The sequence below is a fragment of the Equus przewalskii genome, chromosome 4, assembly GCF_037783145.1.
Source record: "Equus przewalskii isolate Varuska chromosome 4, EquPr2, whole genome shotgun sequence".
NCBI lineage: Eukaryota > Metazoa > Chordata > Mammalia > Perissodactyla > Equidae > Equus > Equus przewalskii.
In genome coordinates, this window is record NC_091834.1 from 58,934,837 (window position 1) to 58,959,148 (window position 24,312).

A 24,312-nucleotide genomic window follows, 5' to 3' on the forward strand; every position below is an offset into this window, starting at 1 on the left:
TGGGTGTCTGGCATCTGGAGGTGACAACTTAGTAGCTTTTCCTCCTCTCCCACGTCCCCAGCTCTGACACATAGAAATGTACGTGTGCATCCTGAGGCATGTTCTGACCACACAGCTCTTCCGGGCACCCTGACGGGACTCTCACATCTCCATGCTGGAGCTTTCATTTTAGTTTAGACAAAGGGCACCTGGACTTTATGGTAAAATTTTAACAGTATATAGAGTAGGTAAAACTTTAGGCCACCGACCTAAAGTTGTGATACATTTGTGTTCCATTCTTTTATATCAGTAGCAGGCATAAAAAGTACAGAAATAGATTTGTGTGTGTATGTGTGAGGAAGATTGGCCCTGAGCTAACATCTGTTGCTAATCTTCCTCTTTTTGCTTGAGGAAGATTGTTGCTGAGCTAACATCTGTGCCAATCTTCCTCTGTTCTGAATGTGGGACACTGCCACAGCATGGCTGGATGAGCGGTGATAGGTCTGCACCTGGGATCCGAACCTGCAAACCCTGGGCCGCCGAAGCAGTGTGTGTGAACTTAACCACTGCGCCACTGGGCTGGCCCCCAGAAAAAGATTTTTTATAATGTTCAGAGACACATATTTAAGAAGGAGTAATATAAGAGGTGCTTAATGCTATCACACTTCTTCAAGCCTTTTAAAAAAATAGTCAATCTGCTGAGCTATGGGTAAATAGGCATATCATCAAATGTACGAGGTATGTTTCTGATTTTTATATTTCTGTCTCACAGTTGGATTTTAAAGGGCTGCTAACACCTCCTGGAAAAGTTTGCAAATTTTTTAAAGTGCCCTCAGGACCCACACTTGAATGTTGTGGGTGTTTCTCACTGCTTTGTCCCTTTGAGTTTTCTTAATGGAAAATTTAGTGCCCCCAGCTGCCCATGACACCCAGAGCCAGGCCCTCAGAGACACGGGTTCTGTGCCATCTACAGAGAGGACACTGAAGCTGACGCGAGTGGTTTGGTGAGAAAAATATCAAAGCCCCTTTTGCCCCCGATCTCCCTCCATGCCAGGGTGGGGAAGGGAGCAAGAACTCCCTCAGCTGGAAGCTAAATGTCCTACAACATGTTCCTAAAGGGCTCTGTGAGCCATCTGCTGGCTTTTAGGACTTCTAAGTGGTCTTCTGTGAGCCACCTGGGGAGCCATCCACCAGGGAAGGTGTTTGGCAAATAGGTGACACATTTGATATTCTGATAGGCCCCTGATATGACATGAATTTGAAGAATATCAAAGACATGGTCTTCCTACGAAAAATCTCTTTTGACCTACAGCTCCCACGCCGGTCAGCGAAGGAGAAAACCCCACCAAACACACAGAAACCAGGGGCCAGCATTGACTGGAGGGCAGCCTGTGCCCAGGCAGGGGGTCTCAGCGAGGACCACATGTGCCCAGTTGGCACTGGAGAGGGAAGTATCTGGACACTCTCTTCAGAAGTAAAAGGGGCTGCTCTCTGACGTGGGACTTGCCCTTTTCCAGGCAGTTCCATCAAGTGAGGTGGTACTTCTTTTACCTTGTATCTCTTTTTACATCCAGGAACCGGGCAGGCAAAAGGCTTCTCTTCCCCTCCATTCATGCACATGGAGCTGAGGATGGCTTCAGAGCTGATGGCGCTCTCTGTGGTCCAGGACTCATCGCTGTCCGACTCCTCGTAGTCCACCTCCTCCTCGTCGTACTCGCTGCCTGTGGGGCCAGAGAAGTGCAAGGAGGGTCAGGAGCAGTCACCTCCCCACAGCTTCCCTCTGGCCACCCCCAAGATGAGAGGAATGGCAGTGATGGGACGGGGCAGCCCCTCCTGCCCTAAGAGGGCATTCCAGGCACAAAGGAATTGCAAAGGCACATCGTCCCTAGGACAGCCGTGGGAGGAAAATGTACGCATTCTCACCTATGAGACCAGGTGAAGGGCTTCCCAACAATTCATGGCTAGGAATTAGCTGAGCAAGAACTTGAACTCGATTCTGAGGCAGGCCAGTTTGATTGCAATGGTGCTCGGAAGGCTCCAAAACCAAAAATAACCAATGACGAGACACCCCCTCCCAACATACACACACACACACACACACACACACACAAACACACAAAGCTACACCTGACATTCCAATGAACAGAATTCTGTCCCTTTAGTTTTATGGTTTACTGATCTAGTAAATGCAAAAATCTGTGGGAGGGGGTTCCATTTTACACTTATTAGGTATTTACACTTTAGTGGAATTAATTTCAGCTCTGTTTCTTTATAGGTTAAGCTAGGAAGACCATGAGGAAATTTGGAACTAAAAGGGAGTTACCTCAAGATGGGGAGGGGGGAAAGAAATGCCTAGAACTCTGAGGGCAAACTGTCAGCATCAGGATGCAGGTCCGGCATGTGGAAGACCAAACAATTCCCACCAAACCTGTCCCCAGGGAATGGCACCTGCCCCCTGCACCCCCCTGCCACCGCCATCCCTGGGGAGGGAGGGCTGACCCATCAGTCAGACAGGAGGCAGGGATTCCCTTGTCTTCTGGAGGTTAAGAGCTCTGCTTGGAATTGAATTAAAAATCTACTTCACTGACTTCTCTCAGGCCGGCGGGCAGGGATGGAGGACCACTTCAACAAGCAGCCCCTTTTTTAATGAGGCCCAAAGCCATTTATTTTGAGCTTTTGCACAATACAACCCTGAAGGACATAATTCTACAGATCATAAACAGTGTAAAATAATATGTTGACAAGTCCTAATGCATTTACAAGCCCCGTGGAATAAATAGGAATTATAGCACAACATTAATAAGAATTATATGGTAGCAATTACAGTTGTGAAATTCATCCCCCAGGTGTGAGGCTAAATTGCACCAGGGGCCTGCCTGGGTGCTCCACGGCTCACTCTGCCACATCAATTATTTCAACACCAAATATTGGCACTTTTATTGGGTTTCATTTTAATAGGCATTAATAAGATTGTTTGAAGAACCAGTTGAGCCAGGAACAAGGACGCCAGCATGTGAGGCTAACAGTTAAAAGGGTCCAGGAAGGAAGGAAGGGACCTCAAGTTGATTGAGTGCCTCTTATGTTTCAGGCCCATTAGGTGCATTATCTCATTTAATCCTCCTGTGACCCCGTGAGGTGGAGAGGAGTTTCATAAACAGGAGGAAACAGCCCAGTGAGGTTCGAGAGCCTTGCGTTCTCCAGTAGCCATCGAGACCTCACTTTGCTCCACAATGCTTCCCGACCCCGACACCAGCAGCTCTCTGAGGGGTCTCGCAGCCTCCTTTGAGTTGCGGGTTCTTCACCATCTACCACTCAGAGGGAATTCAGAGCAGTGTGTTTTGAAGCCTCTTTAGAAACTCTCAGGGGGTGCAGAAAAAGCAATTTGGCAAATTCGAGGCTTTGGAATTAACTGTGGGTTTTAGTAAGCCCCCCTGTACTTGGCTGTAGCTCCTAGAAATAAGAGACCCAGTGTGGAGATGCTCATACGAGACAACACAGGGGTGCTATCCCACCACACGTCTGTGTCTGTCCGTGAGCAAATCTCAAAATCTGTTTTTAAGTAGGGCATTGTTTGGGACATTTTACTCTTAAACAAATGCCACATGCTGGTGTCCTTTAAAATGCTTGTTAGAAAACTATAAATGCTATTTCGTAAAGCTCCTCCAGCAGGACTTTAGAAAGTTAGGATGACTAATTTACCCATCTAATTGGGCTAATGTGTGAACCGGAATACCAGGAACCACGCGACATTTACAACTGGGGGAACCTCAGACCCGCCGAGGGCTTAATGAAGCTCAGCAGAGGACAAAACTGCAAAACTCCACCGGATCAAAGGGCTTGATGCTGTGGACGCAGCCGCTTGAAACCACGCGACATCCAACCCCAAGGGGGCAGGTAGAGGGACCACACAATTTATCGTCCAAGTCAGGATGCCTTTGAGGGTAAAAGCCAGTACTGGGACGACAGGCGTAAATCGGCACTGGCCCTGGCTAATTGGGCCACACACACGCCCTAGTCATCCACACACCACAAGGTTCTGTGGGTGCTTTGTGAAACTAACCACCTCCCTTGGATGGGGACCAAGAAGGACCTGGTTATACTTAATTCTGTCCTATAACAAAGAAAAGCAGTGCACAGACCAAGGTTCATGTCTTGGCTGGGCACGTCTGCTAAGTGGACAAGCTACTGAGCCTCTACTTTCTCTTCTGTGAAATGGGTACAAATCTCTTCCTTGCAGTGTAAGGATTAGAAGTGATGTCTAGAGAACACCTGGCACAGGAGGACCTGACATAGTAAGTGCTCAAAACATGGAAAACAGTGTAAGTGATGTCATTTTTGTAATATTACATATACATATTACAAAAGTAATATTATTTTTAGAAAAGCCTGTTGTGAAACCAAACAAAAGATAAGATAATTCTGAAAGGTTTGGGACTCTCTACTAAAAAAAATACAAGAGGGCCTCCATATGGAGAGGCGCAGGGTTTGCTTTGGACTTCTCAGTGCAGGCGGAGCCAAGCGCCTGTGCGGACCGGAAGGCTGCGGGGACCAGGCTGGGCGCCTGTGGGAGCCTTGGGCTGCTACTGACAAGCTGTGTGACCACAGGCAAATGATGTCATCCTCTGAGCTCTAAGACTCCTCATCCGTGAAATGGGCTAATAATACTGCCCCCTCTTAAGGTTATTGTGAAGAGTAATTGAGATCCTGTTTTTAAAAGTACTTAGAACAGTGCCTGGCCTATGGTAAGCATTAAAGAAATATTTGGTAAATAAATAAGCAAAATGACACGAGCTCTTTCCTTATTTCATCCACTGTTCCCTTGCGCTCTTGAGGGTTCTCGCTTTTTTTAAAACAGAGGAGCGTGTGTGGGATCTCCTGTTGCTTACGCTACTGTAGCCCAAGTGTCACCCTGTCGTCAAACAGGAGAACTCTCAACAGCTGGGAGGCGGTCCTGTTTCTCAGCTGCCCTCTTTCATTCACAGCCAGAGGGCCTGCTGCAGGCCGACAGGCTGCAGTTGTTTCAAAAAGTCACATGCTCAGACGCTAGCATCTCCTTGGTGCTAACATCTGGGGAACCTGTCGGCAGCCCACAGTGTCCTGCAGACGACATCTGGGGCCAAAAACAGAACTGCACTTGGTCCACTTTCAAACATCTTTGAACTCTAGGAAGAGCTAACCTAAAACGAAAGGTACATCTTTAGTTACAAAAACATCTGGGCCAACCCTCTCTGCTTTATGCGCTTGCTCATGTCTTTCCAGGGAGAAAAATAAACCCCAACCTGGTTCATTTTCAATCTCTGCTTCATCTACTGTCTTCAAAAGTAACTTCAGAATGAATGAATTCCCAGCAGTTCCCAGACCTTTGCTAGAGAATTTCCCCACCCATTAAAGGAAAGCAGGATGTAACAAGCCTGGTTCTTCTAGCAGTCATCAATAAAAAATTGTGAGAGGCTGTCCCCATGGCCGAGTGGGTAAGTCTGCGCCTTCCACTTCGGCGGCCCAGGGTTTCGCCAGTTTGAATCCTGGCGAGGATCTAGCACTGTCATCAAACCATGCTGAGGCGGCATGCCACATAGAGCCAGAAAGACCTACAACTAGAATATACAACCATGTACTAGGGGGAATTTGGGGAGAAGAAAAAAAAAAAGAAAAAGAGAAGATTGGCAACAGATGTTAGCTCAGGTGCTAGTCTTTTAAAAAAAAAACTGAGTGCTGCTCCCCGAGCATGAGTGTGTGTGAATATATTTATTATAAATAACATATGTGTACTAATATATTACTGTATAAAACAGGCAGGAAAAAAAGGGATGAGGATAAAATAAATATAGGTTAATAAATATTTGTACTAATAATTGTAACAGATATTTTACTACGTAAGACTAAAGATTTCATATCTCCTTCCTCCACCCCATGGCCCATCTTGTGCACCCACTCTGAGGCCTCCTGCCCACCAGGCCAGCTAGAGGGGTCAGGGGCACGTAACACAGCCAGCTTCCAGGCCATCAGATGGAAATGAGGCTTCGGACTGTTCTGGGAGTAGTGGGGGCATTCAGGAACAGATACAGTCATTCATTCACACAGCAAACACTTAGCCCAACCCTGATCACAAGCGGACTGGGTGGTCTCAGTTCCTGTCTAAACTCCGCCCTATAAGCCTCCAAGAGAAGGAGCCGGGCTCCAAGCCAGGAGACAGAGGGACGACATGGAAGTAAGATGAGCTGCTTGTTCTGAGCCCTCACCACCCGGAATCCACAAGCGTTCATTTTTGCATAGTTTTCTGAACAAACAAACAAAAATCCTCTGTGTAAAAGAGAGGAAAAAAATCCCACACCCTATCTGGAGCTGTAAGTAATTGGGGCAGGGAGGCGAGGACAAAAGGACTTCGGAGCACGGGAGTCGCAGGAAGAACCTACCCCGCTGGGGCCCAGGGCAGGTGTCTGGGGACAGGCTGGCTGGTGTCCCCCAAGGCCGCCCTGCTGGCAAGCTCTGTCGGGGCATCCTGGGTCTGGAGTCAGCATTTTGCAACTGGAAGGAACTTACAGGCCCCTGAACCCCACACTCGTTTTGATGTCTCGGAAGTTAGAGGGTGGTCAGCTGTCTGCCCAGGGGGCTTCCTTTCCTCAGGGCCACCCGGCTCAGCATTCCAAGCAGAGGAAGGCTACACTGTGGTGCACCCCCGTTCATCTTCAGCTCCCTTTTCCCCTCCATCTCCCCTCCCACCCTTCTCTGCAGGTCAGCCCTAAATCCTGGCAAGTGCCAACTGAAAGGGACGGGGTGCTCAGACACAAAAGAGAAAACACCCTGCTATCAATCAACGCCTCCTACGATGCTTAATGTTTTGAAGGGTCTAGAGGAAAGCTTTCTTACAACTAAAGAGAAGCCTGCAGACCTTAATTAAGAAAAGCAGATGAAAACTCCATGGCAGTGGCTTCTTTGGGCAATGGTGGCTGGTTCAGTGGCTTCCAGAGCACGACCCTTTCCCCTGGGTTGTGCACGTGGGGAAGCTGATGGTGCAGGGAAACAAACACAAAGACATTTCCCCCAGTGTTTTAAAACAAAGATCGATGGACTGGATCAGATTTCTAATTCTGATGGGCCCGTTCTCTGTGAGAAGAGAACACTCTCCAAGGTCTGTGTCTCAAAAGGAGCCCAAGGAGGACGCAGAGGCCCGGCTGCTGGGTGAGCGCCCGGTGGGGACTGGCCGAGCAATCTCTTTGTTAGGGTGGTTATTATTTTTGCTGATGCTCCGGCTACAAAGTTCCATGATTCTGAGGGTCTGTCCCAACCCGAGTTCTCCCACAAGCCCTGTCATGTTTAGTGCACCAATGGGCAGAATATGAAGATTTTAGGAATGCATAGATGGCACGATAGCCAAAATGCCTGTTTTACGATTTGGCCTCCTTTCGCTTTAAGTCAATGGCTTCTTAAATTCCAGTACCTGTATACCTAAACCCACCTGCGCTTACTTGGATTTCTTTTCTTAATGAAAACTGTAGCTGTCTAAGGATGTTGTTTTCCACATGCACTTCTGGCACCGGGAGGAGCTGGGAGATGCCTCTGCCATTTAGGTCTGGGGTGCCTCCCACAAGCCTGGGGCCAGGAGAGGTGCCCTCCGTGTAACCAACCTTTGTTTCCCCAGTTTGACAGAGGGGAAAGCTGGGGCTCAGGAGGGGATATTAGTGCCGAAGGGCACCTGGGTAGAAACAGGCAGACTGGGCTGGCACTTGGGTCTTTGGTTCCAAAGCCTGCGTGCTTTTCGATTTATTTTCAAACTGAATATCTTCTGTACGAGGGAAGTAAAGATGCGGCAAAGTAAGGCCCTGGAAACACTGGGGAGGGAGGAAAAGAGACACATGGCATGGAGTCGCTCACTATGGTACATGGGACTGGCAAATGAGCCTGTGGGAAGTGGTGGGCTCTGCCTGATACAGCCAAGTGGTGGGACCCATTCCTCCTGGGGTGGGTACAGTCCAGTCTTTCAAAGAGCTCCATGAGCGTTTTTTTCAGGCTCTTCTTAGTCTTAGATATCATTAATCAAGTTAAAAATGATACCCACTGATGTCAGAGATTCTACGAGAAACGTCATTTTGCCTTGCATTGCTGCATGTAAAAATTGGCTGCCACTAATCTTTCTTGGGTTGGATTTTCCATTTCCATCCTCTATAGTTTCGCAACCCCCATTGTGGGGGCCCGAGGTGGGCAGGACAGCAGCCGAGAGAGGCCTTGGGTAACCCCAAGAGCTCATTTCAGCATTTTAGTTGGGAAATGAGCAAAACCTAGTAGATAGGATTTCATGATGAGACAATTACATCCCACAGGACTATGGAAAAATTCCTACTGGTCATCAGCAAAGGAAGTAAAAATCAGAGTTGGTTTCATGAATCACATGAGAAAACAAGCTGTCTGGAGCCCCTGTACACACATACATACTATATTCACCCACCTGGACCAAGCCCACGTCCCCGCCCAGGAACCCGGCTGAGTGCCTCTGCCGAGCTCACCCTCGCTCACCACAAGAGCCATTTCAAATCTCGTCCACTCCCCTCAAACTCTGCCCTCACTGCCCCTTGGTTACCCCTCTACTCTCTGCAGAGGGCCCCCGGTCCATTTTAGCACCTAAGGCATTCTCATTCTTTGTAGTCACCAACATAGAACAGTGACATACAGATGGATAAAAATAAGTCAACCTTTTGCAGAAACCCAATATGCCACATTTTTCTTATAATGCAGATCATTAATATTCATGCAAGTGTTATCTGCAGTGACAGCAAATTAAAACTCTCCTGGGGTGTCAAATTCTGGCAAATACATTAGCAGAGAGTTGCCTTTCTGCCTTATAGATTTATCATTATAAATTAGCTTTCATTAGTACTGACCCACTTTATATGAGCTGAAGCTACAATAGTCTAAATGAATCGGCCACATATGATTACGACGATGAAAGACGCACTAATGGCTCTGGGGACCATGCGCCAAGCCTCAAAAATTCTTGAGCTCCTTGTTCCTGGCCTCATCCCTGGAATGTCCTTCTCCCGCATCTCCTGCTTAACGATGGAATGGATAGTTGGTTGTCCAAGCCAGCAGTAATCTCTCCCTCACAGGAATTAACACTTTCTAACAGATTTGGAGGCTCTCAGTCATTATCTTGGATAACAGCCATAGCGCCCAGGATGGGGCCTGCATTTAAGGAGCCAAAGGACACGTGATTGTTGAATGATTGAGGGAATACACTTCAGAGATGGTAGTGGTGGAAAGCGATCTAAGATTGCAGAGCCTCCACTCTTCACCTCCTACAGTCGTAAAGTAAATTAGATTATCTTGCTTGCCTGCTTAAAACCCTCCAATGGCTTCCCATAGCAAGGAGCAACCCAATGCCTTATCATGACCTTACTCTATATCACAGTTGCTTGGATCTTTAACACTTGAAGGTTTTTTTTTTTCTTTTTTTGGTGAGGAAGATTGTCCCTGAGCTAACATCTGTTGGCAATCTTCCTCTATTTTGTATGTGGGATGCCACCACAGCATGGCTTGATGAGTGGTGTGTAGGTCGTTGCCCAGGATCCGAACCTGCAAACTCCAGGCCACCGAAGCAGAGCGTGAGAACTTAACCACTACACCACCAGGTTGGCCCCAGGTCTTTTTTGTTTTAATAAGAAAACTTAAGAACTATTTGTACTTGATTTAGTGCTAAATTTTTATACCTATAAATCTATTTGACAAGTATTTCTAAATATTCAGATACTATTAAATAAATAACTCCAAATATAATTTTTAAAATAAAATGCTCTTATACATTTAAGTGTTAATTACAACCTTAGTCAAATTCTACAGATTTCAACAAAATTATGCCAACTTTACCATTTAAGTAGTTAAGCTTTAAAATATCTTAAAAACAGACAAATTTCATCCTTTGCTTTGACCGTCCTTGAGTTACAAGAATCTGGCAAGACCTAAAAGAAACAGGAGTTTATCTGGGCCCATGGAGGCTGTTACTGACTGACTGACTCTTGGTCAGGACACGATGATTTAGGAGTGAGCCTGCATTTCATGGGCTGGACTCCTGGGTTTTTTACTCATGGTTCACTTGTTCCATAAATAGGATTTTTTTAAGTCTATGTCTTTCTTGCCACATGACGTCTTCATTATAATTACTAGGGCTGTTGCAGATTGCATCTCCCAGGGGACAAGGGACTCCCACCTGGGGACTCGGCTATTCCCCATCTTGCAATCCACTCTCACTCAGGCCCTCCTTCCACCTGTTGTGACCAGGGTGCTGGCTGGTCTTACACTGGCCTCAGTTCCCACTTTTCCTGCACAAGTGCCTGCCAGTCTGCTAACGGAGGTGGAGAAAAAGAGCACCTGTACTTTATGAACAGGCATCTGCTTTACAGAAGAACACAACCCCGACCTGTGCCGATATTCCCTGATGTAGCAAAATGTACAGAAATACAAACGCATCCTGTTATTTCACCGTTCTTGTATTATAGCTACTTTTTGGCATACTTCATATTAACTTTTCTATGTTGAGTATCATTTTGGACCCACTGATTTTCAGATTCAATGAACTACCAATTAATTACCAGTTATCAGCATACTTTGATGCTTAAATACCTCAACTTAGCCGGTGGAGGCCCTTCTAGGTGGTCTCCTCTGTCCCTTCAGTATTTCTCATTATTGTTTAATTAAAATTTTGTTCTCTTTAATCAGTTATCATTGTACAGAGTAAAAAGACATAGCTTTATGAGGTTTCTAGTGAAGAAGAGCAGTCCCCCGTCTCCGCCCCCTCCCCCACAGCAACCCCTCACAAGTCTCTTAACCACAGTTTGCCTCCCCATTTCCAAATAATGTGCTTCTACTGCTATTTTTTGATGTTCAGTTTTGGATATCTATTGACCTCCTACTGTGGAAGATAAGAATTCTGATCTTTTACATACTTTCCAACCCTTCTCCTGCATCGTCTCTCCTCCTGGTAGAATTTCGTTCTACCATTGGGCGTCATTATTATTCACTGTTTGCACTCTTATGACACTGGGCCAGGTAGCAAACTCTGATCACATTTTTGTTGTCCTTGGAGTCAACATATGCCATTTCCCTAGCCTACGTGGTCGTTGTCTCTCTCTCATCTGCATCCTCCTTCTCATCACCATCATTACGGTCATAAGGGCAGCTGACACTTATTTGGGGCTCCCCACATGCCACTACAGCTCTAAGGCACAGTGTGTCTGTTAACTCATTTAAACCTCACAACAACCCTATGAGGTTGGTACTATGATTCTCTTCATTGTACATAAGACGGAAGCTCAGAGAGGCAAAGTGAGTTGTCGGAGGTCACAAAGCTCTTCCATGGCAGAGCAAGGGTTCTAATCCGGCCACTCGGCTCTGGAGCTTGTATTCCTAACCAGTATATTGTACTGCTTACTTGAATTCATCCCAGACTCTCCAGTGGAAGCATAAATCTCAATATGTTTAAGCCATCAGGTAGGCAGTTTTATTTCTCCTCACTCTTCTTCCTCCCTGCATCCTCCCTTCCTTCCTTTTCTTCCTGAGACACGCTCTCGTGCTGCTGTCCACTCTCTTGCCCCACCTGGACCATTTGCCTTCCAGGCCTGCTGCACAGCTGTCACCCTGGGATCTCCCTTCAGCACCACCCCAGGAATTCCCCTTGCCTCTTCCCATGGTGGGGTGACCCCTTTTTCATACAGTCCACGTCTTCCTCTTGTTTGGGTGATGGGAAGTAAAATTTTGAGTCCTTGAATGTCTGAAAATGCCTTTATTCTACCCTCACACTTGACAGTAACCTCTGAGGTTAATGGCCGTTTTCCCTCAGGATTTTGAGGTCATTGCTCCCAGGTTTCCTAGCTTCTTGGGGTGGGAAGGCCCACGCCACGCCGACTCCTGATTCTCAGAAGGCATCCTTCCTCTCAGGAGACAGGAGCTTTTCTTTTCTCTTTGTCCCCCACATTCAGAGGTGTCTGTCACTCCAATTCTTGTTAAAATATATATAAATATATATAAAATATATATTAAAATATATAAAGCTTTATTGAAATATAATTCACATATAACTCACCCCTTTCAAGCGTACAATTTGATGGTTTCTACCATATTCACAGAATAGTGCGGCCATCACCACACTCCATTTTAGAGCATTTTCATCACCCCAAAGAGAAACCATGTACCTGTCACGCAGCTCCAATTTTTAAGGCTTTGTGGGATTCTTTGGTGCGAATCTGCTTGCTTCTGAGCTCACTGGCTCCGGTTCTCACTTTTTCTAGCCCGCCAGTAAGTCAGCCACCTGTTGGCCAGTTGCTCTCCAGCTGTGCCCTGTGTTGCTGCCGCCTGACTTCAGACTTTAAACCTCACCTTCTGTCATTTTAGGTGCATGTGTGTGTTCAGACTGCCATCTTTCACGGGAGGTTCCCTGGCTGCTTTGAAAACATCCTTCTTTCTGGCAACAATAAAAGTCCCAGGCCTGTACTGTGTTTCTCCTGCCCTAAGAATCCTACTTTCCTTTCCACAGAGGCAAACACAGAGACCCACCTCCAGAGGCTGGCAGTGGGGGGCAGACTGTCCCACGAGGGGCCAGTGTTGGGTTGCTGCCGATGAGCCATCAAAGAGATGGGCTGTAAGGACTTCTGTCTATGACCGTGGGTTAACTACTGACATTTCCGATTTAACTCTAACCTTAACAAATCCCTGAAAATGTTGTTCAAGATAAACACTGAAATAGATTTTCCCTGCAATATGGTGACTGCCCCAGCCTCTCGTTTTCCTTCTCTTTTATGATGATCATCTCCTTGTCCACCGTGCTGGGGACACTTCAGTGACATCACTGTCACACTCTGAGTTAGAGGCCACGTGTCTGTAAAACGCTGAGCAGCTTACCCCTCTAGGGCCTTTTCGCTGTTTGTCCCTCTCCTTAGACACTCTTTCCCCCAGGTTTTCTCACAGTTGGCTCCTCCTTAGCATCCAGGTCTCAGCTCAAATGTCACCTCCTCTGAGAGGCCAGCCCTGATCACCTGCCTATTTAAACAGCCCGTCCTCCAGGCACAATCTCCTCCCCCTGGGTACCTTCCTCACAGCACATCCAACTTTCTACATGATCCTGTTTTAGTCTTTGTTATCTTTCTCCCCCACTAGAATATAAGCTCCACGTTGCTGGCTCCCCAGTGTCCTTCAATGTGCCTGGCACACAGCAGGCACTCAATGTGTGCTTCCTGAACAAACAAACGAAAGGCAAGGGCAACATCAGGCCTACTGACACCAGGCTACTGCCTTCCAGCTACATGACGTTGTGACTGCGGGAAGAGGACAGAGTGAAGAAGGCCTCGTGAAGAGAAAAAAAACTTAGATTCCTGAGATGCAGCTTCTGCCACTTAATGGCCAATGGGAGGCCTAAGTCCACTTCGCTGTCAGTCACCTTTCTCTGTGTTGATTTTTGCACGGAGGAGACTGTGACTTTCCTCCTGGCTCCTTCATCCTTTCTCAGGAAGTGAGAAACTCTATGGCCTGTGACTTAACCTGAGGTCAAGTTCAAAGCTATGGAAATCAGGATTTTCTAAAAATTGGAAATTCAGATTTTAAAACAATTCCACAAAGCAAGAGTAATAAATTCTGTATTTGAAAAGACATGCTTTCAGAAAAAAGACGAAAAGAAATAAACACCTAGAAAAAACTGGCCCCTTTCTCATTAAAGCTTTACTGTTATGCCTCTCAATCCTTTTCTTCTTTTCTCTTTGAGACTTCAAAGAAGCCCTCTGTACTTGCCTCTCACCTACTCAGTTTGGAGTCAAACCCTGTGGCTTGTCCTAGCTCCACGCTTTGGTTTCATCATCCCCCTGCACCACAGTGGGAGTCCTCTCACCACCGAGGGCTCCAGCTGGGTGTACTTCTCTGGGTACCCAATTTCCCAGCTCTCCATCCTGGTTAGACGACAAAGAAACTGCCCCCAAAGTGCAAGAAAAACAGCATCTCCTTTGTTGTTCCCATATCTTCACTATTTTTCAGGAAAAAAATCAGCAGTAAGAAAAGACGTCTCTTCAGTACAGCATGGATTTCGGTGACATACCCCCATTCTCCTCCCCAGTCCTCAGCCCTCGTACCTCTGGGGGAGATCAGAACAACTTCTTTCCCTCTAGCCTTCTAGTGGCTGCTCAGGATTCACGGAGACTGAACACAAAGCCTTCCCGCGGCAATCGGCACCGCTTAAGACCGACTCCCAATGCAGACTCGTAGTGTTTTCAAACTGCAGACTGTGACCCATAAGCGGGTCGTGAAATCCAGTTAGTGGGGCACGACTAGCATTTAAACAAATAAAAGCCCAGAATGGAATACAAAGCGTCAGAGTGAAAGATGTGTTTGTAAAACTTTGTTTCAGGTGTGTGTCTCAACGTGCAATACAGTTCTTACTACGTGTCACAGTAAAAAAGCTGAAAGCCATTTTTGACCATCGGCGTCTCAGTCTATAGAACTTTCTAGAAAACCCAACATTTCATCTAGGAAAAAATTACCAAACAATTTTAACTGACATTTAAGTAGGATGTAAAACAGTCTGAAAGAGAAGAGAAAGGTTGTTAGGTGAGCTGTCAACAAAGTATTGTGTCGGCCCGTGGGAACCTACAGTTTAACCGAGAAGGCGGGCTGTGCCGACCTCAGGGGGGTCAGGCGGGCACACACAGACAGAGCCAACAGTGTCACCCAGGAAAGTGACAGGCGGATGCAATGGATAGAAAGTATGAAGACACTTCTTCATGGAGTCAGGTATCCTTCAAGACAGCGTCACGTCACATCCTTCTTAAATACTCTCAAGGACCGTCAATCTTTGTTTTCCGTCTGGGTGAATCTGGTTCTGAGAAACGGCCCCAAGTCATTCACTGCCCTTCTGCTGGATTAAGAAGCGTCGTGCAGGGTGCCCTGCGCTCTCTGCCCAGTCTGTCCTCAGGTTGCCAAATAGAGTGGGTTCTCAGAGTTTCAAATCCTGCAGCTGAGCCGAGGAGGCCTGGCCAGCAAGCATGTGCCCAGGATGGGTGAGTGGGCCGCCTGGAGCCACTGCTGGGCCAGACCCAGAGAATCAGAGCTGCCGGCACGGGGAAGGAGCCGGAGCCAACCAGGAAAGAGGGGGTGTAGGAGTGCTCGAGGGTGGCTGGCAGACCTGTCTTTCCCGTCACCCTCACATGCTCACGGGGAAGTCACTGCCAGAGGGGAAGTCCTGACTCCCCGCAGCACCGAGCACGCAGCGCAGCGCCCGGCTGAGCAGGCCTCAGCTCATCTTTGTGGGGTGAAGTCCAAACACGGCAGAGGCCCCGGGCACCAGAAGGACGGCACTACGTGACACAATGCATGTTGGTATTTGTATGTACTAAACGTATGTTATACTTAGTACTTATGCTTATTTAATGCACACTGCAGATTTGTATCTGACAAACTGAAAGGAACTATGATGATGATATCAGGGATCACAAACCGCAACACGCACACACACACTGGCTTCAGCCTCCCATTAAACCTGATCAGCACAACTACAAAAACCAACCAAACTCTGTCCAGAGGCCGTGTGGTAAGGTGGGACTCAGGAACAAGCTGCATGTAATAGGATTCTGGCTGTGCTCTTCCTGTCTGGTGGCCTCAGGCCAGTTACTTTACCTCTTTATACTTCCATTTCATTACCTATAAAATGGAAATAACACTAGAGCTAACCTCACAGGGCTATTGTGAAGGCTGTATGATCTAACATGTATAAAATGATTAATTTCTGGCACATACAGTCACGTACCACATAATGATGTTTTGGCCAACAACAGAACACATATACAACAGTGGGCCCACAAGATTAGTACCACGTAGCCTAGGTGTGTAGTAGGCTAAACCTCCTAGGTTTGTGTAAGTGCACTTTATGATGTTTGCACAACAACCAAATTGTGTAACGACACATTTCTCAGAACGTATCCCTGCCGTTAAGCAACACATAACTGCAGTTATGTACTATATTAGCAGTGGTTGGAAATACTATTTTAATCAGTAATTTAAAATTGTTTAGGGGTCGGCCCCATGGCCTAGTGGTTAACTTCATGTGTTCCGCTCAGTGGCCCAGGGTTTCGCCAGTTTGGATCCTGGGCGTGGACATGGCACTGCTCGTCAGGCCATGCTGAGGCAGCGTCCCACATGCCACAACTAGAAGGACTCAGAACTAAAAATACAACTATGTACCTGGGGGATTCGGGGAGAAAAAGCAGAAAAAAAAATTGTCTAGACTCGAAAGAAATGACCAGAGATTCACAAAACCTAACAAGATATCCCCTGGTTAGAGTCATCGGCCTCAAATGCATGGATAAAAATGCCTAAGATGTGGTTTACATTTCCAATGCAATGGATCAGGACACCGATTTCTAATGCCGTCAGACACAAAGTAAAATGCCGATTTAGGATTATATGGCTGAACTTGTTTTCATGAATTCATTCATGATCCTGGAGACCTGGTGATGAAAAGGACACACAGTCTCTCAGCCCTCGAGGTGGCCTCACTGCAGACATTCATTATCACATGGCAGATTCGCCCACTGGGGCAGTGCTCTGCTTTTAATAAGATGAATTCTGAAAAGACGGGAGCAGAGGATGGCCTTTTTTGAAGCAAGTGCAGCCTCGCTCTGCAGTACTGAGGTGCTTGCCAGGGCTGGGCACTGCGATGGTGTTTTCTCTTCTAACCATGAAATGTAATGTGCTATATTCACACACAGGGTGAGTACTTTTATGCCAAGGGACAGCTCAAAGAGGAGAGTCAGGAAGGGGAGCAGGATGGATATTGAGAAGAATGTTGCCATAATCAAGATGAGAAATAATGAGTCTGCCAGCAAAAACCAGTTTCCACTGCATCAGAGTAACTGTCTCTTTCCAGGCACAGCACACGACACGAAAATGCACCACAACAGAAAAGCAGTTGCTTCTCTGGGGAATAATGTCATGAGAGTCACTGAAAGTTCATACAAATCTCAGAGATCCCCCATAAAAGCTTAGTTTCACACTTTGTCCCATGTGGAAACTACAGCCTGTGCCGCATGAAAAACGAGTTTTATGAGAGTACTTCTGATTTTTAAGAAGGCTATTTGGCTTCATAACAGGGCAGCTTCCTGAAAGCACCAGGAATGTCGTTTTTACATATTGCACATCTCAGGCGGCTTCATAATCGTCGGGGCCGCACTTAAATCTGGTGAAATGTTACGCGTGTGACAAACCTTGACAAAAGCGATCGGGAGAAAGTGCAGGGGCAGGAATTTCCCAGTTGAAGAGATCGTTTTAAGCATGTTATAAAAGCAAGTCAGACTTTTTACACGCCAGGCATGATAATAAAGCCTCCAGTGGACAACAGCACCCTCCCCACTCACAGTGCTATTCATTCCCTGTGTGCTTATTTATCAAGCTCCTCCTATGCCCTGGGTTGTGGCAGGATTCGAAAGGCCGAGGCCTTAGTGTGACCATCCAGTGAACCTGACAAGGCCTTCCCTTTTATTTCTATCTCACATGGTCACGAGAGGACACTTGGGAGCCTGACAGCTTGGGTTCCAACACCAGCTCCTTCACTGACTCGCTTGATGACCTCAGGCAACTCACTCAAGTTCTCTTTGCCACAGAACCCACATCAGAGGAATAAATGAGTTAATATATACATAAGTGCTGAAACCAGTACCTACCACACAGTTAGCACTATGTGTTATTAGCATTTTCATTGGCTGAGCAGACACGGGATTCCACAAATTAAAGAGTCAATCAGGATGATGGATGTTGCTCAGTGGCTTTTTTAAGACCCAGGGTCAGTGACAGAGCCCCAGGAGCAGTGGAGGTCAACAAAGTTGCCCAATTTCCCCTGCCCGCTGGCACTCGCATGGCCATGGCTGGTTCCTGCCCCTGTGGTTTACTGGTCCTCTCGCTCAGCTCCAATGCTCCATGCTGGGTGGCTCCAGCTCTCTCACCTCTCTCTCGGCTTGCTTTGGCCTACCTGTGCTTTACCTAAGCTGGAGCTTGCTGTAACTCTGCCACCTGGCCACCACCTCCAGATTCATCCACCCTACGTGCCGTTGTTGGTCATCCTCATTGGGGTTTCTCGCCTTCCACCCCGGACAAGAATGTGGAGCAGCTTGCTCTGGCTTAGCCAGCTGGCTCCCTCAACTTCCATGCTGCTAGCCCATTCTGGCATATGTTCTGTGACAAAGACATAATGCCACTTCCTCAGAAGACCTGATTCTTCTTTAAGCTGGACATAGTTGATTTCAAAAGTGGCTCTGAGCTTTCCCTGTTGCCACGACTTACAAGCATCAACTCTGGCGAGGAGAGGTTGCCTAGTGATAAGAGCATGGCCTCCGGAATCAGACTGCCGAATTCAACTCCCATTTGTGGGATCTTAAGGAACTTACTCACCTCCTTCAAGCCCGGGTTACCCCACCTGAAAAATGAGAAACGCAACAGTATCTACCTGACAGCCGTGATCGGGCCTGGGCCAGCACATGGAAAAGGATTTCACGTGCCCGGCCGAGAAGAGGCTCAGTACAGACCCTGGGGTGATGGTCACGTGCACTGATTGCATGACGTCTTTCTTCCTTGCCCAGAATAGAGGTGGTGGGCTCTTTCCTTTGCTCACTGTTGTCCCCTCTTTGTTCAACTTCAGGGTCTCTCTGGACACATGCATTGTTAGACTGGAAATCCTGCACTCGCAGGTGGCCTCTTCTCATTGTGTTTACAATACATCATGCCTAACAGAACGATGCCACATAAGTGTCACACGGTGATAAACAAGAGGTTTCCCCATGTTTAGTAACAAGACTAAGGGTGTATGATTAGATATCTATTGAAGGGCTGAAACCAGGAACGGGTGGTGGCCTCATAAACCACACTTATTGGTCCCCAGACAAGCTGCAACAGGACTAAGGAAAGACTGTCATTCTGCCCAGACCCTCACATGGAAATGTGATGGATGATATATTTACAGGTCAGACTCCAAAATCAGCAGGTGCTAAATTCTGTTCTGCCTGAACTGCCTGTGGCCAATCTGGGTGGGAAGTTTTACTATACTGCATGAGGACTAACCAGATATTTCTGGGGCTTCAGAGAGCTGTGTCTTGACGGCACCAACCCAGAGGTCCAAGCATCACATCATCAGCTCTGCTTCTCCCCACCCTTCCTCCCCCGTGTTTCCAAGACAGACTATCAAACCTCAGCAGGGGCTTCCATCTGGGTCACTTCCTTGTGTGCTAATCTCACGGAAGACCTGAGGGGCTGCTTCTGGCCTGTTTTCCAGGATCATATCCAGGATCCTGAAGGCAGGCCAGGAAGACGCCCCACCCGCCATTTTCAATGTGTGGTAGGAAGTAGGCTTTGTCCATAAAAAACGAAAATAGAAACACAGTGACAAAAGATACCATCTCACTGTCCTTTTCCCATTTTCTTCCCTTTTAGAGTTGGGAAATGGAATTTCCATAGGAAGATCCGACTCTCTGTGCAAAATAAAGGAAGAATTTAATTGGAATTTTTGTGTCTCATGTTCCTAGACCCTCCACTAACTGTCCCCCGACAAGCTCATTTTAAAGATTTTATTTTTTCCTTTTTCTCCCCAAAGCCCCCCGGTACATAGTTGTGTATTCTTCGTTGTGGGTTCTTCTAGTTGTGGCATGTGGGACGCTGCCTCAGCGTGGTCCGATGAGCAGTGCCATGTCCGCGCCCAGGATTCGAACCAACGAAACACTGGGCCGCCTGCAGCGGAGCGCGCGAACTTAACCACTCGGCCACGGGGCCAGCCCCCTGACAAGCTCATTTTAAAGCCCCCTCCCCCCATCAGCTCCTCTCCTCTGGGACCTCGCAGCAGGCACCTTCATTGCTCTGACCCTCGCATCTCCCTTGGCTCCCGCTCTTCTGTCTTTGCTCTGGCCTCGACCTGCCCCCTTCTTGTATGTCTTCCAGCTCTGTTTTCAGTTCTAAGAGAGTTGGACTCTGTCTTCTGCTTCTCTCCTACACCTACAAGTCCTGAGTACACTGTTAGTACACACTTTCTGACTGACTTAAAAATGCCCAAGCTTGACCTTTATATGATGTCATCACTGGGTCACAGAACAAAATTTCAAGGTTAGAAAGGACTTCAGGTCTTCTGTGCCAACCTCTTTTCTTACAGAAGACAAGACCAAGGCCTGGGGAGGTGACCTGTCCCTGGTTACATACTCAGCAAAGGTCCAGGCAGGGGCAGAAGTCCAGCACCTAGGTCCTGGACGCCCCCTCCCCACAATGTCCTGTTCAGTGGCTTCCCCAGGCAAATAAATGCAAAACCCACCATTTGCAAGCCAGGTGACAGAGACCTCCCTCATTTCGCAGATACTGTGCATTAAGCTGTTTACAGCTTGTTATACTCAGGAGTTCGCTCAGGGAACACACCCGGTCCTCCAAGATTATGTTTACTAAGCAAGCTGCCTATTTACTTTTCAGAATGCGAGGTTGAAAAAGGTCTTTTGAAAACTACTTTAGACTGAGTTTCTGTATCCCCTAGCCATAACCTGTATACATAGATGCAGCTTCACGACTATACAAAGAATAAGAGGTTTAAACACTTCACATGAACTGTCACTCTAATGTCAAGGTAGCAGTTGGGTTCTAAGCGAAAGACAGTGAGAATTTTTAATTCTAAGTTCTCATATCACTCAGTAACTTTACTGCCCCATCCTCCTTCTCCACTATGGTTTGGAGTTTGATTTGTGGCCAGCACTGAAACCAAATGGTGCATTTTTCAAATCAGTCCTGGCCCAGAGGCATAAAGGTCAACCTTGGAAAAGCAAAGTGAGTCCTACATGCCAAAGGGGTTGTACTGTTTATAATGCGATTATAACTCTTAACCAACCTCCCTTCTTCAGCTCAAGTCTACTGTTTCTTCTCTTCTATTTGTTTTGCTCTGCAAGGAGAACACTCCTTTTTATCCAAAGACAAACCAAAGACCCTTTGCAAGTCCCATAAGTCATATGTCATCCACAGATTACCTAATGGGATAATCCATGTGTCACAGACTATAAAGGAGGTATTTCCCAGATGCCTCAGTGAGGATTAATGAACAGATACTCAGCAAACCTTTGGGGAGACACAAGAAAACCCCTGGAATGGGCAATGTCATCAAAGCCCAAGCAACTTGTATAGTATGCATTAGTAAATAACCATTTCAAACTACTTTAGGGGCATAATGTTCAAGTTTCAGCATCTAACAGAATGTTCTATATGGCTGTATTTTTCAAAAAAGTGAAAGTTTGGAAAGCCAAACCCCAAATGTAAATTATATGATGGTCCCTATCTTTTGGGGTGGGTTCTAGAATTAGAAGTGTGTGAAGAACATGTGCTTCTGCCTTAGCCGACCGTCCAAAGGGAAGTAGTGATGCAGACACGCATGTCAAGCATCGAAGGCAGGGAGACAATTTGATCAGCACTGTCTTATGTGCTCTGTTCAACAGGACTCAGTTCAGAAAACGCAGCTGAAATGCTTCTGAGGCGCTAAAGCAAATTACTGTCATGTCACTCACTGCGTAAGGTGCTGTTGACACTTTATAGCCACAGAGTGCCCGTAGTGTCTGGAAGTCATTCTGCATTCTTACATAAATGCTTTTGGCCCCCAAACTCCGTTCTCTGCAGAAAAAGGCCTTTCCCTAAAGAACAGCCGTCTGTTCCACAGAGCACAGGAAAAACATGATAAACCAAGTCACACAGCCTTGGCTGTAAACGCATTCTTACACAAGATTTCTACAACTCCATATAAACAAAACACAAGCTATTCACCACTTGCAGAACAACAACCACCACAAACGCACTGGGTTTCCTGCAATTAAGTGGCAATGTTTTACAGTACAATTTTATTGATAACTAAAAAGGAGTAAATAAATAAATATATAAAAAGTCGAACAGATCCCTCTCGCCAAAGGCTTATTCTGCAAATTAACTTTGCAGTAGTAAAAGCTGTGCCAGCTGGAATCTTTCCCCTGTGCTCTGTGGCACAGGCAGCTGAAGCAGGTATACGGCGGAGGGAAAACAAAGTCGGGTATTTTCCACCTTCGTTCAGGGATGTTAATTGAACTTTGGCAAACGTTTAAAGATTTCTCTCTCCATGTTCAAGAAAGAATTAAAAACAGTTGAGCTGGGGAAAACGAACATCTGTTACTGACTTACACTCTCACAACCACAATGAAAAACATTCATAATTAAAGCGATTTTGCTTCCCTGCTAGTTAGATCTGTAATCTCGGGTTAAAAATATAAATGCGGAGGGGCTCCTTATTGTCTCTGGGCTTTCTTCTGATGGCCGCTTGTAAAAAAGGTAGTTTACGCTGGGTTGAGTATTTTTCCGCTGGAATAACAATATCAGGAAACAGATTTGCGTAGAAAGATAGGGGATGACAACAAAAAGCACCTACGCAACTCAGTCTCGTTTTATGAAGCTATGAAACAGTAGTCAAGAAGTGTTTTACATTTGGGAGTTAAATACACTTTACAGCTGTGTAAAAAACCAGAGCCATTTTGGGCCGAACATAAACATTCCAATGTCTACAAGGTTCACTTCTGTTGAGCAAGCGAGCAGGTTTCTATCAACCGGGAGGGATTTGTGCGTTACGAGTAACAGCATTGAAAAGCCTTCCACATCAAGTCATTTCCCGTCCAACAGGCAGAAATTTCATCAAGAAAATCAAATCTATTTCCATACTTTCATCTTCGCTATTGAAATAACCTCCTAACTGATATATCAGCCTCCAGCCTCTTTGCCCTCCAATCCATCCTCCCTCAGCTGCCAAATTAACATTCTCCCAAATGGCTCCAATCCATAATATCCCTCTTCTTTGATCACATTAGTTACCTCTCTTATTAAAAATGGCGCCCCACTGCCAACTCTATTAAACACAAATTCCTTCACCTTGCGTTTAAGGTTCTTATAGCTATGTGTGCGCTTCATGAATCCAACACACCAATCAAACCTGTGTGTAAACCATCACTGGTCCCTAAGTCATCTTGGCAATGTCTGATGAGGTTTTTGGGCTTAGAATACACAACACTACACCCACCCCATTCTCTACCCTACCTGTACCGGTCCTTGGAGGCCTCTCTCCAATGCTACTTTCCCCAAGTAATTAAATGTTAATTGGACTGTTACCAAGTAGAAGTGACTTCTCCTTCCTTTGACCATTATAACCCTGAATTTAAGGCTCTTGGGGTCAGGAGATTTCTGTGCACACTTGTCTTCCTCTGTAACTGGATTCTCATCTCCTCAAGGGCAGTGATTATTTTCTACTCATCTCTGCATCCCCTGAAGCACTCAGCACTGGGTCTTTCGCTAACAATCAGTCATTAGACCCAGTTCCTCAGTTGTCTATCTTCTAGAGAGTTGCTATAACCTTTTCTGATTCTTGTCTGATACGCAGCTAAGGCAGATACTTTGGAGCAATTACTACATGGAGTAAAAACAATCACACACAGACACTCGTTTCCATCAATAAAACGTGTAATCTGGTCAAACAGATTTGCCAGGTGTAGGTTCGAACCAGAATGGCCATCATAGTTAGTCCCTTTGCTTGATCAGGCCAAGAGGGAATTAATTAACATTGTTTTGGAAGAATCTTAAGACGGAGTGTAAATGAGCTTATCTAAAGTTCAGCACAGCCTTACTTGCTGAAGATCTAAGGCCACCACCCGAGGAGGCTGCCCTATCCTGGAATGTGTCCGTGGGCTCCAGCCAGCTCTGGCCCCATTCCCACACCATGGAATCCACTCAGGTAAAGGGGAAGAGGCTGGGAAAATCCCCAGGGAGAGAGGAAGCGAGGGCAGAGAGCTATTATACCCTTAGCAGAGCAGGAGGATTTTCCTGAGGTTTTGGAAAATAGGGCTGGACAGTCTTCTTCCGAAGTGGTATTGGTTCAGCACACCTCTGCCTTCCCCTGCGATCCCCTCAGGAACGAAACCCAGAAGTGCCGAGGGAGCTGCGATGTTATTCCTGGCCCCAGCGTGAGCGGGGGATGCGCCATAAATCTCTCAAGAAAGCCTAGGCTCATGGGATTTCCAGAACCAATCTGCTGATTTATGAGCATCAGATCATTCAGATAGACTTCTGAGGCTGAGGTCCTTAGGAAAAATACTAATATATGGGAACATTCCTGTCCTTTAGGAAAATGCTGCTCTTAATAGGATGTGTCTGACATCTATGGAAAAACATCAAAGAACTATAGCCTGGATGAGGCCAGTCAGCAAACCTCTACTTTCAGAATGACTGATCTGGGAAGACTGCTAGTGGCTCACTGGGCAATGATCAACGGGAGAGACAGTGTGGCGTGACACTGGC

The 24,312-nt window shown here is 46.6% G+C and overlaps 1 protein-coding gene across 4 annotated transcripts in view; it reads right to left on the bottom strand.

Moving 5' to 3' along the window:
- JAZF1 (JAZF zinc finger 1) overlaps window positions 1–24,312 on the bottom strand; it is a 321,880-nt gene that overhangs the window by 8,926 nt on the left and 288,642 nt on the right. For all 4 annotated transcript variants that reach the window (XM_070617572.1, XM_070617573.1, XM_070617574.1 and 1 more), the window contains exon 4: window positions 1,531–1,700. In XM_070617572.1, the coding sequence (XP_070473673.1) occupies window positions 1,531–1,700 (170 nt within the window). The remainder of the gene's footprint in view (window positions 1–1,530; window positions 1,701–24,312) is intronic.